The sequence below is a fragment of the Belonocnema kinseyi genome, chromosome 6 (genome assembly GCF_010883055.1).
Source record: "Belonocnema kinseyi isolate 2016_QV_RU_SX_M_011 chromosome 6, B_treatae_v1, whole genome shotgun sequence".
NCBI lineage: Eukaryota > Metazoa > Arthropoda > Insecta > Hymenoptera > Cynipidae > Belonocnema > Belonocnema kinseyi.
In genome coordinates, this window is record NC_046662.1 from 88596504 (window position 1) to 88611238 (window position 14735).

General features: G+C 30.6%; 2 protein-coding genes across 4 annotated transcripts in view; both read right to left on the reverse strand.

Moving 5' to 3' along the window:
* The window catches only part of LOC117174551 (AT-rich interactive domain-containing protein 5B-like), a 220837-nt gene extending 212255 nt beyond the window's left edge, over positions 1-8582 (reverse strand). The window contains exon 1 of the mRNA XM_033363756.1: positions 8409-8582. Within this exon, the coding sequence (XP_033219647.1) occupies positions 8409-8423 (15 nt within the window). The 5' untranslated portion in view covers positions 8424-8582. The remainder of the gene's footprint in view (positions 1-8408) is intronic.
* Positions 8583-9456: 874 nt separating this feature from the next.
* The window catches only part of LOC117175219, a 48162-nt gene continuing 42883 nt past the window's right edge, over positions 9457-14735 (reverse strand). For all 3 annotated transcript variants that reach the window (XM_033364875.1, XM_033364876.1, XM_033364874.1), the window contains exon 8: positions 9457-10404. The gene's annotated coding sequence lies outside the window, so the exon portion shown is untranslated. The remainder of the gene's footprint in view (positions 10405-14735) is intronic.

Genomic DNA, 14735 nt, shown 5'->3' on the forward strand with positions numbered 1-14735 from the left:
CACACACACATAGATTATAATAAAAATCGTCAATTCATAACCTATTCGAGCATCTTTTGTGTTAATTTAGATATGCATACCATGAAACATTTGTCTATCGTAATACGGAATTTTCCATTATCATAGGGTGGCCGCAAAAATGAATTTTCTATATTCCCTGACTTTTCCTGATTAATTTTTCATTTTCTCTGGTGATTAATATTCAAAGACCATAATATTATTCTTGAAACATTTTACACATAATCTTTTATAATCGGAATAAAACAAGCTTAGATTAAAATTTCAAATTTATTTCAACCAAAAAAAAATAAATTTGCAATCCAGAAAGTCGAATGTTTTAGAAAAAATAAAATATTTGAACTTTCTACCAGATATCTAGTTGCATTTTTCAACCTAAAAAATTAATTTTCAACGAAAAGTGTAATAGTTGATATCCCAACAACAAAAAACGATTATTCAACCAGAGAGTCCAAATTTTAACAAGTCAAAACAGTAGCAAAGATGAATAAACTTTATAACCAAAAAAAAAAAGAATTTTCAACAAATCTTCAACCAAAGAAGATTAATTTCTAACTATAAGAAAATTAAAAATCTATTAAACAGATGAATTTTTAAGCCAAACTGACGAATTTTCAAAAATTAGTTGAATTTTAGACACCAAAATAATAAGTTTTAACAAAAAATTATTTTCCACTACAACAGATAAATTTTTAACCCAGAAAGACCAATTTTCAACATAACAGTTGAATTTTAACTGAAAAGGATGATTTTTGAACAAAATTGTTTAATTTTCAACCACATAATAATGTTTTTAACTAAAAATATCATCTTCCGGAGGAGGTAACTGCAAAGAATAAATAAAAATATAAATGGAGGCAAATTAATTACTAACAAGAATATTATATCAGGGTAGCCGCCAAAATTTCATTTTCAAAATTCCCTATTTTTTTCCTCAACCAATTTTTTATTTTCCTTAGCCATTAATTTACAAGGACCAGAATCTTAAAAATGTAACATTTCGACCACAGAACACTTTACACATGGAAGAAAACAATTTCAAATTATAATTTAAAAACTGCAAATACATTAAAACAATTTTAATATTAATTTTAGTATAATTAATCAAATCGATTGAAAAAATTCCTTGTCTTTGACTTTTACAATATTTTTTTCAAAATGCCGAATCTTTCCCTACCAATAAAATTCCCTGACTCTTCACCGATTTCCAGGTTTACCCTGACCTGTGGCCACCCTGATAATACTAGCACTGGACGAGCTTCAAATGGGTTAGTCTGACGGAAAATTCCGTAATAGCAGACAGCTCGTATTAATGAAGCAAAATTTCGATTATTTTTAACTTAAAACCACATCAATTCAGCCGTAGAAATGAACAATCTTTCAGTTTGAACTTATTAACTAATTAAATTAATTATTTCAAGTCGTTTCTAATTATACTAATTAATTTTAAAAAAGAGGGGGATGTTTAAATAAAAGCTTCTTGACGATTTTAGTGAATCTTAAGGTAAAATAGGAGACCGACTATAATTCCTGTAATACAAAAGTAAAAGAATTGTAGGAGCTCATAAAAGTGTTGAATTGTATAACATGATTTTTATTGTAATTAGTTTTCAGTATTTTAAAAAGCTGATATCTTTATTACATTACAACTTGACGTTTAAAACTTGAGAAACTTTATTGCTCTTACTTTTTTTTGTGAATAAGGACCGAACCTATACCTGCTGTAAGCTAAACTGCTAAAGCTTCAGCCTGAGCAAAAGTTGGAACAGAGGTGCTACGAAGGTTCTGTGGAGATTAAAGTGAGACACTAAATTTTGCACGAATTCACAACCCCGAGAATGAATGCTCAGTGACTCTCATCTAAGACTTTGCGTCTTAACTAATATTTAAACAAGAAGCCTTAATTTGATTGGAACAACTTTGGCGGCGTCCAGAAATCATGTGACCCTAAATTGGGAATCGGGGACCAACAAAAACATTACCTCTATAACGTAGACAAGAAGGTATTATGTTTAAAATATAAATTTTATTTTAGATCAATAATACGAACTGTCTAGAGAAATTTCCATGATACTACTCAGTACCTAAATAATATTCCTCAAACATTGCTGGCTTCAAGCAACTAATTTCGGATTTATTGTGATGAAATATTATTTCTTTAAAAAATTATTTAAAATTATAAAAAATAGTATTTGTTAATTTTGAATTACTGATTTAAAAAAATAATAATTTCTGTGCACAACGTACATACTTCTTTTCTTCAAGAAAGTTCTCTACCTGTGCAGCCTGCAGTCAACATTTAGGCCTGAATAAGAAGAATAGCACGAAGTCCATTCTCGGAAGTTTGAACCAAATTGCAATAGTCAGAGCCAGATAGCTATAGGAATAACATTGAAGAATTGTATTTACAACAACAGAAGAGTCACTTTTCGTTTCACTCGGGAGGAAGAGCTATCGACTTTCCTTTTGTAGACCCTCTCTTTTTTCACGGTAGCAATGTGTTTTGCTTTAATAACGCACAACAATAGATCGTTTGACAAAATAATAGGCGCAGTGCATTTACAATTAGGTTACAGATTGCATTCTCTTTACTGTTTTTATCTCCCTCGAATGGAATTATACATGAATTACGCTGAACTACCAGCTTAGTTTCTCTTGTAGCATTAAATTAAAAATTTTGTACACAATTCAAAAATATTAATAATGAAATGGAATAATCATTTCTATTTCTGCTGAAGAAGTCTACAACTCGGTCTACAAAGGTCTCATTTCACAATTGAAATGTGATACTTTTTCTCGTTAATTTGTATAAAATGAATGCACACGGTGCGGGAACGAGGGGAAGTCTTAGCGAGGCGTTGAATCAGACGTTACTCCAATTATATAAATTAGAAGCAGCTTCCGCCCTCGGCATATATATTTTGATTGTATTACAGTACGAAGATAAAGGAGGTACGCGCTTCTAATACTAAAGCGCAATCTTCTTGATAATTTCAAGAGAAACGGTTGATCAAATGGCGTTTGTCATATAATAACTTTTTAAGTTTGAATATCCTTATTATTTTCAATATCCTACTGTTTTTTTTTTTAAATTTCATATCCGGTAGTCGCAATCGTATACTCTTCACTACGTGGCCTCGTTAAATCCGTTTATACTTCCTTTATAACTCGCCATTTTCCTCGTTCCAACCTTTTAGAATTTTTTAAACATGGGTTACAAGTGTGATTGTTACCTTCTTTTTTCGCTTACATGAGCTGCATTTTTACTGAATCGTTAAAAAATTAATAGACTTAATAATCATTATTACGTTGACGAAGTGCTCCCAGACAAAGTTGACATAAGAGGTGACAAGAGAGATAAACGGAATTTCCAAACCATTTATTTGATATCAACTGCAAATTTGTAGACATTGTAATTATTTTATTTATGACAGTTGCACCAAGAAAATCCGTCTATTCGTATACAAATTTTCGTGCAAATAGCTCCTTCTCCAGTTAGCGCTATTTGCGCCAAAAAATACAGCTCTTCGTACTGAAATTTGAATTTGTTGATTTTGCAACCGCTAACTCCTAAATTTCTTCCTTTTGGTGAAAAATTGCTGTCATACATTTTCTTTGTTTTAAATATATATATTTAGACGTTCTGCTAGACCGCTTTAGGCCTACACAATTTTTTCATGAAGTAATATGCACAGGATCAATGGTATTTGAAATCTATTTAATGCATGCGCATGAACAACTTATTGAATTCTTATGAATTCACCCTCAATCATTTGAAATATCCTTGAAATCCACTGAATTCAATGGCATTTTTTTTATTTAGAAAATGTTGATGTATTCATTTGAAATTTTTTCAATTCACCTTGGAGCCATTCACTTTAATCCCTATAAATTTACTCAATTCTACTCAATTTTAATGGATTTTTTTATTCGCCCACAAGTTTTTTAAACTAACTTTGAATTATTAGGAATTTTCAATCATTTTCAATTAGGCAAACTCCTTTGAATTCAGTGCAACTTTTCTAAATTCGACTGAATGAAAAGAAAATTTTTAATTAATTCAAATTCATTAAAATTCTTATGAATTTGATTAAAGTCACCCGACCCCCTCGATTTCTTCAACACTGACTCCTGTTTTATCGAAATAAATGACCCCCCTCCCTTCTTTTAATTTGACTTTAATTGTTATGAATGAACTCTGAATTCTTATGAATTTATACTGAATTCGTTTAAATTCGCCTGGAATTCTTATTCAAAACAAATTTTTTTTTGCATCGCCCCGTATAAATATATTTTTAATTTCTTGATTATACAGAATATTCTCTTTATTTTACAGAAAGAATCTGATGAATATTATGCCAGGAAAAACAATGTTTAGGGGTCATTTCAGACCATTCCCTACTAAATAAGAAATACTTCCTAGAAATATAATAATTTTTTAGCCTTTAATTTGTATTTTTTTAAATGGAATGCTAAGAAAATTCATTTTTAGACCTAAAACGGTCGAGCGGAACCTTTACATTTTTTAAAATACTAGAATATTTATGACAGCATTTTTTAATGAAACGGAAGGAATTTAGAGGGTAGCATTTTCAAAATGTAAACATTTAAATTCTTAGTAGGCATTCTAGTAAAGGCACGTGGCCTTTATTTAACCTCACTTATACTCAAGATATGCGTGTGTGTGTTGTTGCTCTCGAGATTTTGAGGCTGATAATGCAAAGAAGCCAAACTGACTTTTTAATTAAGTCAAGAAAATAAGAAATAAATACTTTACTCTTTGATATTAGTCATCGATGACTAGTTTGACTATGGTAGAATCAGGAGAATAGCTATAAAATATACATTTACATCATATTATATAATAAAAAATGCGTTGCGTTGCATCATCATGAAATGGATTTAATTGAAATTTTTTGTTGTGATCCACGATTCAGATCTTCATTATTCGTTGTCTCAACAACTATAGACATTTTTAGTAATATAATATTTTATCAACTTGCTTTTTCAAGATTAGAGTTTTCTTGGCTAGAAACAAGAAATCAAAATATGTAATGACAAATAAATCTAAATATTTTATTATAACAAAAATTATATTTTCGCAGTGTTTCGATATTCCGAAATTCCGAATTATTAGAAAAATATCTTACATAATCTTGGCTAGTCCCGAATATTCGGGACACTTTTCAAACTCCCTCCATTTTGCGGGACGACTAGACGCCTATATTTTATATAAATTGAGAATAAAAATAAGCGAAACAATGCCACTTGTTCAGCCTAAGGTTCTTTAACATTATTATATTATTTTATCCTTTTTTGTACTTGAATTAACCATAGTAACTTTTGTTAAATTATACATAACATGAATATTGAATCTATTTACGTCACGAATTGCGGTTAAAAATAAAGCAGAGACTCACACAATCTTTTGTGAATGATCAATTTCTTATTCAGTTTATTTTCATATTCAAACTTCTTTTAAACGGTATTTTTTAAATGTTATAGAATCAAGGTTGACCTGACACACAATACTTAAACTTTAAAGGGATCGAAATTTTAGCTGTGCTTCCCTAAACTCGTAAAGCAAGCATTACACGGGACCGCGACCCTACATTTATCGTCATGACGCGTCACTTTCGCCCAATGAAGGGCACTCGAAAAGGAGCACTACTAGGTTCCACACCCGGTTCGTTGAATTTCACATAATTAAATGATATTTGAGACTTTTTCGTGTTTAGTATCTTATCATTGGAGTTTTAGTTTCACAAATAAAAAAAATAATAGTAAATAAATAATAAGGTATCAGAGAACGATGGACTGACTTTGTCTTTAAGCCCGATTGATTTCATAACTTTCTTACGGAGAAACGCGGTCAACTATACTTTCTGGACTGACTGTATATAGCCAACTAATTTTGTCGATTAGAATTTTAGCATGATGTACAGTCACGACCAAAATTATACTTGTTTTTCACTTTTGCAATGCAATATATAGTCAATGTAGATGTCAGTAGATAGAGAAGCTGCAAAAGTAAATTCAATTACGAAGTCGACTTTCGTTGAATTCCGTCAGGTTGAGACGTCAAAAGCAAGAACGAAATTTAGATCGACGCTTATATTTTCGCAACACACAAAATAAACCTGAGTAATTTTCCAGATTGGACGTAAAACTGTTTAATTTTTAAAGCTTAAATTTGGAGATAGGGAATTCTTAAGTGTTCACATCACTTTATTGTCTTCAATTTTAAGGGTTATTAGTACTTATATTTTACATAAACATTATATCATCATTAATCATGCCATGAAAATTCATACATACTTTTAAATATTCAGTGAAGTATATTTTTCGCAGAAAAATTAATGTAATTAAGGTTACACACAATTTTAAAAATTAAATAATATAAGTTTTAGAATATGATGTTTCTATTTTTCTCAAGTAAAAGTATAATTTTATCTGACTCAAAAGGCATTCCTGTAAACTTGCAACGTAAAAAATAGGGAATAAAAAAAGCGAGTGCATTCATATGAGAAATGCGCGCGCACACAGTGAGAGAGTGCACTACAAGGATAAACACGCGCGAACGATTATTGGATAAGTTAAAGAAAAAAATTCGTTGTCGGAATAATAAGATGCGAGGTGCATCTGTGTGAAATCTGTGTACGAGCTTTGCGTGAGATCGGTTACTTTGTGTGTGAAATACGTGCTTCCTTCTTGTTTCTCATGCGCGTCAATTCGTGTACCTATATATACCGAGCCTCCAGCCACAGATTATAATTACAAATATAAGCAGAGCTCAGTTTTATTGAAATAAACGAAATTCTTCCCAAGGTTAATGTGCGTGGGAGTACAAAATTTAAATTTAAATTGTATTTTATAGATATTAATTATTATTAATTTGTCTTTTAAAAGCACACTTATATATTTATGATTCGTATTTTGTAATTTGAGACCCTGAAGCTTTGATAATTGAACCATTTTGATTTTTAAGCATTCGATTCGAAATATTGATGAGTTGGCGTTTAAAATTGAAACATTGGATTAATTTTAGACGTTAGAACGTTTAAAATGGAACTATTCTTAAATCTGCTATTTGGAATAGATCCAATATTTAAACAAAAAGTGTAACTCGCACAGATTAAACTACTCAAATTTTTAAGTTTTGCTCTAAACGTTTTTAATTTCAGATTATCTACTTACCATTTAAAAAATTAATAATTGTTTTGTTATAAAATGGTCCAAGTATGTATAATTTATGTCGCTCTTTAATTATTTTTCAAAATGTAGACACCGTATTTAAATATTATATTCAAGAAGATTGTATTTTAGAAATGGAGTGTCCAAAAAGCCATACACAACAAACAAAACGAATTTATAATTAAAATGCAGGAGCTTTATTATAAATAAGTTATTTGCGATAAAATAAATACATGAAAAAAAACGGAATATAAATAATTATCGCAAGAAATAAAATATTATTTACTGGAACGACTCACTCGACCCCGCACCGCCCGATTATCGATTTAATTTCCAAATGTATACTTTCAATTTGACAGGGCGAGGCTCCCCGCGTTAATGCCACTCATCGATTTGTAATCCGAATACCTCTACATAAATTAACTTTAAATTCATGTGAAATTGATTCCTAATTACTAGAAATGTAAAAATCTGAAAATCCCCGGAAATCGTCAAACATATCTGTAAAATACAAATAAAACAATTTAATTGAAAGAAATATCTATAATTTACGCTCTTATTTCTGAAATTGATTGCGAAATCTTGGGTTTCAAATAAATTTAAAAATCTGAAAAATCATTTTCAATTTTTATGTAGGAGAGGAAATACAAATTTTTAAATAAGTTAATACAATTTACATATCGATTCAGAGTCGGCTAAACATGTTATGAATTTTTATTGCTCTGGTATTACCTTGAAATTAAAAATCTAAAAAACATGAAAAAAATACTCTCATTAAGTCATCATTAAGACAATGCGAGCCTAATGGCGGTATTAAATCGGGTTAAGGAACATCTAAAAATACTTCACCTGAGAAAGAAAAAGATGGAATGAAAATGGTGGGGGTGGAGTGAGATGGCGGGACTATGAAGCGAACGCGAAAAAGAGAGAGTGAGGGAAGTAGATAAGAGGGGCGAGCGAGAGAGCGAAAGAGATTGGGGAGGGGGGTTTTGAAGAAGAGAGAGAGAAAACCTAATAGTATCCCTCGTTGAAGATGCCGAACTACACAATCAAACATAACCCCACCACCCACTCCCCTCCCTTTTCATATCGTTGCGCTGTCACCGTGCATTTGCAGACTCCGGGCAAAGATGAAAATTTTAATTAAAAATGTGAATCTAATATATTTAATTGATTAAATTTGGAAAATTGCTTACCTCGATTTTATCCATTTTTTGATTCCCGGGTGTCACTCACTGTCCTCACGTTCATCTAGGATTTTTTAATCCACATACAACACATTCACTCACATAACACGATAAGTGGTCACAAACTTTATACACGGTTTGCATGTGTTTGGCGCGCGCGGACCAGCGACTCCGATGTGTCGCACGTCGACGTCCCGTCCAGACTACCATACTTTGTATTTACTCTAATTATGTGACGTCACGGATTGCTGCCCCCACCACGAGGCACGAAGGTGCTCGAAAATTCACGATTGTGATGATCGGAGAGCTGGCGCGGCCATCTTTGTGAGTTCAGAGCAGTTCAGAGTTTATTGAGAGTTCCTAGGGTGAGGGTCTGTTGTATTCTTGGAGGATAATAAGATATTTTGTCTCAGTGAAATAAATAATGAATTAAAGAAATTGTAACTATTGATAGGGAAATGAAGAAAAACAGGAGTTTTATGCTTGTGAAAGTTGTCTGTGATTTAATATATTGTGTTTTGAAGTGATCGTGTTCCGACCGTTCTGACAGTTGAGAGACTGGAAGGATATAATACGTATAAAGCTAGAATAACTAAAAATAGATGATTTTAATTAAATGTATCAATTGTGTTTGATTATAAACAAGTATATTACAATAGAAATCAATTTTAAAAGACTATATCTATTCTCGTAGTGAGTTTAACCTAAAAACTGTCCCTATTGTAGTCGGTAATCTAGCCGTCGCAAAAATGTGTCAAGTGCGTTGTGAATTAAAAAAAATTGTGATTCGTGCATTTATTTAATAAAAATTAATTTAAGCAGACTAAAGTGGTTCGAAGTGCCTGAACGAATAATAACACAATAATTTTTCGGTCAGTCTGAAATATGAGCAGTTGAAGTGCTTTCGGGATCCCACATGTTTTTTGTGGTGTAAAGGCAGAACAAAGAAAAATTCTGAATGTCCACAAAAATACATTAGTTTCAATACACTTAATTTGAAAGCCTAGAAGACATCCAAAATTTTATTTAGCTCTAATAAATAGCTTGAAAAATCGAGTATGTTTCTCCAGTTTATTACTCACTTCTTTGTGTCCAGTTTATAAAGTACAATGAATTTCCAATCGTTTTTAAGGACTCACATCTTTGTCAAAGTGCATTTGTGAAGAAAAATACATTTACATCGTTGGTTTGTTGTAATTGCAAGTTACCCATCATTCCTCCGCTTTTAAAATAAGCATCTGCATTTCGTATAGTTTCTACAAACACACTTTAATCACAATGTTTCAATTTCGTGGCACAAGTTTGTTGGCTCTATTGCTGTTACATGGTTTCTTTGCATGTAATGTTTGACTGAGAACAATTTGTTGCATTTAATAGCAGGTGCTCGAGAGAATAAGAGAAAAAATTCGGTACACCGATTAAGAGTATCAAAGATATTTAATACTTAATATTTAGGCCCGACAGCGAAAAACGCCAAGATTGACAGCGACTAGCGCTAATTGTAAGTAAGCTAAAAGCTGTGGAATTAAGGTTTGATGTTTGATCGTTGTCGTTCTTTTTGTCAGTTTAACCATTCTCTCTGTTATTAATGCAACTGCATGATAAAATAACTTGGCTAAAAAAATGCAACTTTCAAAATTATAATTAATTTGTTTTTCTCTCATAAGTTTGTCTTGTGCGTAAATAAAATTATAATACGTATTTTTTTGGACTTGAATAAGTAAGGCTATTTTCTTTGTAAAATTCCTAGTACAACAAGATTCCTTCTTATAAAAATTCAAATAATTTGATTTGCTTTCTAACTTGATTTTTTTTATTGTTCTAGTTCTCCTGCAAAAATTGATTCGCATCGCTTTCACTAGAACGAAAAACAAACTAATGTAGAAAATCTTGATGACTCATTTCTCACGAACAATCCGCATACATTTTCCATGATTCCCATTGATTACTGTTTTACATTTGATGCTGTAAACACGTCTTCCTATACGTGGACAGCTATAATATCCTAAAAAAGATTTTATCAGAGGATGACGTGTGACATTAATTGACCTGAAACAGGCGGAGATCTTGCATGATTTTATATTTTTATCCTCAGCAGGTTTTAAAAATATTTTCAAGTACATTTAAAGAGTAGCGACAAACTTATCGAAATGTATCTTTACTGGAAAATTTTATTTTTGGGATTGCAAAGTAGACCCGTGCAGAGGCGCATGAATATTCCCCAAATTCTATTTTCCCTGCTATTTATTTTACCTAAAATCATTTGACTGAATAGTAGTTTTCTACAATTTTTATTTATTGTAATTGCCCATTTAACTCATTTTTATGTGTCCGAATGACCAATTATAAGCTCAGTGGATAGTTACCATTTTTTAAAGTAAATTTTGAAAATCATGTGACAATCGATTTTTTTAGACATATTAACCCTCAAAAATCGTTTTGAATATAGTGTGTTATTAAAAATAAAATCGTTCCATTTTACGGCCTATCTATGCTAGATACGAAAAATGCGAACAAGAAAAATTGTTTATCTCAAAAAGATCAACAAATTTTCGTAAAACCTTTTTTTTAATAAGATACATCGTTTTGCTTTTATTCGCAAAAAATTTTATTACAAATGAAAAAAAAATCCATATTCCGTTGTTCTGTGCAGAATACGTAAAAATGTTGCAAAGAAAAATATTTAGTCACAAAAAGAACTACAAATTTTCATTTTTTATGAAGATTTAGTTTTTGGTTTTAATCGTGAAAAAATAAGATTAAAAATAAAAAAAGTGAGTGTGTTCACAGGGGCCAGATATTAAAAAAAAAATTATAATAAACAAATGTTCGAAAAGAAACTGCAGCATTTTTTTCAGCTCTTGTACTTAGAATGTTTTTTCTTATTTTACTTTATTCATGAAAATTTTATAAGCCTTTTTTTACAGAAATCATTGAAATTATCTATAATTATTACCTTACTTTAGTTCCCTGGCATAGATTCAGTTAACCAATACATATATTAACTGAATAGAGATTCATATTTACCACTCTTGTCGATTGCCTCCCACCCTAAAAGCATTCTTTGGTGTGCCAAATAAATAAAACCACCTCCGTTTGTGACACGAAATGCGAATAATAACCTTACACGCTTGACTATTGACATATTATTTATTGTACCAAATCACTACTTAGCATAATTGACAGGTCGCCGGGCCAAGGGGCTTAATGTTAAATGTGACATAAAAAATTGTCTAATTTTAACGCATTTAATTTAAACAACAAAAATATACAAAAGTTTCGAGGTGCTGTTAAGCTCTATTGAATCGTGAAATGCGCCCTTTGAGAAAAGTAACCAGCTTGGATTTATCGCCGATTTAGAGGCTGAAAGAGTTGTATAACTTTTTTTATTTATTAATTAAAAAAAAAAAAAGTGACACAGAAAAAGTTGCATAACTCTTATATTTTTCATTAAAAATAAAGGAAGTACGTTCGTGTTATTACTTAGCTTTATTTAACTGTGGAAACAACAGGGGAAAAAAGGTAATCTCTTTAAAAGCATTCCAAACATGGATTTTGACCCACTTCTACATCGAACTGGGCTAATCAGTCACAGGGATGTGCGTTAGGTCAAAACAATTATTTTAAGGTAATAAAACAAATTTCCGAAATTTGGCTTTTTTGCTCGCTTGTCTGACAACCCTTCAATTTTTATTTTTCTATGCGGAACAAAATTTGTTGTTTAAATTATATATCCCGATTTGATATGAAGACATCATTGAACTAAAAAATATCATTGGTAACGAATTTGGAAAATTTACATTTTTAATATGTTCGAAATTGATGTTTTATAAAAACATCTCAAATAAGAATATAATTCTTTACTATAGTTAGGTTTTGTTAATGAGTGAAGTTATCTGGTGTTATCCATAGACAGATTATATTTTTTTTTTCGTGTGAAATTTTTATTTCAAATAAGGTTATCATATAAAAGAAATGCCATCTGTTCTGAAAATTGCGTCTGGTATTTTGGCTGACTGAATTATGCCGCGAAATACGAATCAGCCAATAAAAATGTCATATGTCATTTTCGCAACAGCGTTTTGTTTAAATGAATCTATAGGCATAGGGATTATGACGGATGGCGTTTCGTTTAATCGTTTAAATCAATTTTTGCTTATGTCACTATCTGGAAGATTAGGAACAATAAAATTTATGTCACATAGTAAACCGGAAATATAAAAATTAAGGCGCATGGGAATAGAGAAAAATAAAACTTAGAACCAAAAATAATTCAGAAAAATACACATGAGTTAAATTGGCAAGAATGATAAAAAAATTATAGCAAATTTTGCTACTCGGTCAAATGATTTGAAGGAAAATCAATATTACGCATAATAGAATTTCGGAAATATTTCTGTACCTCCCCGCGCAACAAAAAACATGTATTTTAAATTGTTAAGTTTCTAGGATGATGTACTTTTATTATTGCATTCCCAAACACTCTTTTAGATATTATGTAGCAAGTGCAGTGCAAGGGATTCTCATAAGTATCAGTTTTCACCTATAAGCTAAAATTAGTATGTGACAAGGGCAAAAGTTTACGATACGTGATATCGAACAAGATTGGACAGGATTTGTAATTTTTAATAATAGTAATTAATTTTTAAATTGCTTCTTAAGGCAAATTCAAAAAGCAAGCTGTTTTGATAAAAAATGTTTCAACCATCTTGTTTCAAAACACGCGTTGATCAGTGAAATATCACAGCCAGTCCCCAAAACATTATAAATTTAAAAATAAAGTAGGGATGGGAGCCTTTAGGAATTAATGGTCATTTCTGCTCGATCCTATTTCTGATTTCTACCATCATTACAGTGCTATGAAATATAAAAAAAATTATGCAAGTATGCACAGAATATTTATATTTTTTGCGATCGAACTGAGGCGCCTTATGTCTTCCTTTTGCGCGATTTTAGATTCCAATAATAAATTGGTATTACCGCTGTGGTAGTGTTTTCTAATAATACAGTAAACTGATTGAATTTACTACTGTACCGATGCAATTGAGTTTCATAAAGCGTATTTTACAGATATTTAAAAATGTTTAATTAATTACATATGAAACAAATTTGAATATATAACTTAATTTTAATACGATCCATAGAAAAATTGAATAAGAGATCATTTTAAGCTAATACTAATAAGTAAATTATTTTTAATTGGCACTAGGACTGGCTTAACGAGTATGAAGTTTAAAATATACGACCAGGGTGGCGATTCGGCGGAAGATTTCAAATTCCTGGTTTATCCCGGTCAATTTTTTCAATTTTATCGATCAACTAAAAGTAACATTCATATTTGCCGCAAAACGCAAACATTCATTTTAATTCGTGACACTGATTCTAAAAAACATGCTTTGACACGACAGAGAAAAAATTGCAAAGTAAATTAATTTTTAAACAAGTACTTAAATTTTCCACTAAAACATAGCAATTGATCACAAAACATGAAATTGTTACACTGTCACTTTAAAAGAGTAATTTTCAACAAATATAAAAACGGAATTTTAGCTAAATAGCTCAATTTTCAACATAACTGATCAATTTTCAACAAAAATTATGAATCTTCAACTACAGTAGTTTAATTTTTAACTGAAAAATGAGTTTTCAACTCAAACAATTAATCTTTAACTGAAATAATTGAATTTTTAACCAACAAATATTAATTTGTACTAAAAAAAGTTAAATTGACAACCGAAACTGAAATAATTAAATTTTAAGTTAAATATGGAATATTCAATTGGAATAAATTAAAGTTTTACCTAAACAATTTATTTTCAACAAAGAAAAATAACTTTTGAGGAAAAAAATATTTTCAAACAAAGTGCCGAATTTTGGACTAAAATTGTAAATCTTTAACTGGAATATTTGAATTTTAAACCAGAAAGATGAATTTTCAACTAAAAAGAAGAATATTTAACCCTTAAACGGCCAAAACGCCACTACCGGGACACTGCTTTTCAACGGCCATTAACTAAGTCTATTCGACACTAGAAAAAATTGAGACACATATATTTTTATTGTTTAAGATCTCCTCTTTCCGACGGTGCCGATGAAATTCCTCAAAAAATTTATTTATTATCGCAAAATGCAGTTTGAACAAAAAAAAACGTGATTTTTCGTGCCTCTTTTTTTTTTTGTGAACCATTTTCCAAAGCTTTTCGAGTCTGTAATTAACCTGGAATCTCACTAACCGGTGGAATAAATGTCTAAACTTTTAGAATCCATGGTTCAAAGATCGATTTTTCGTTTTAGTATTTTCAAAATGGCGTCTTAATGGCAAAATTTTTGTGAAAA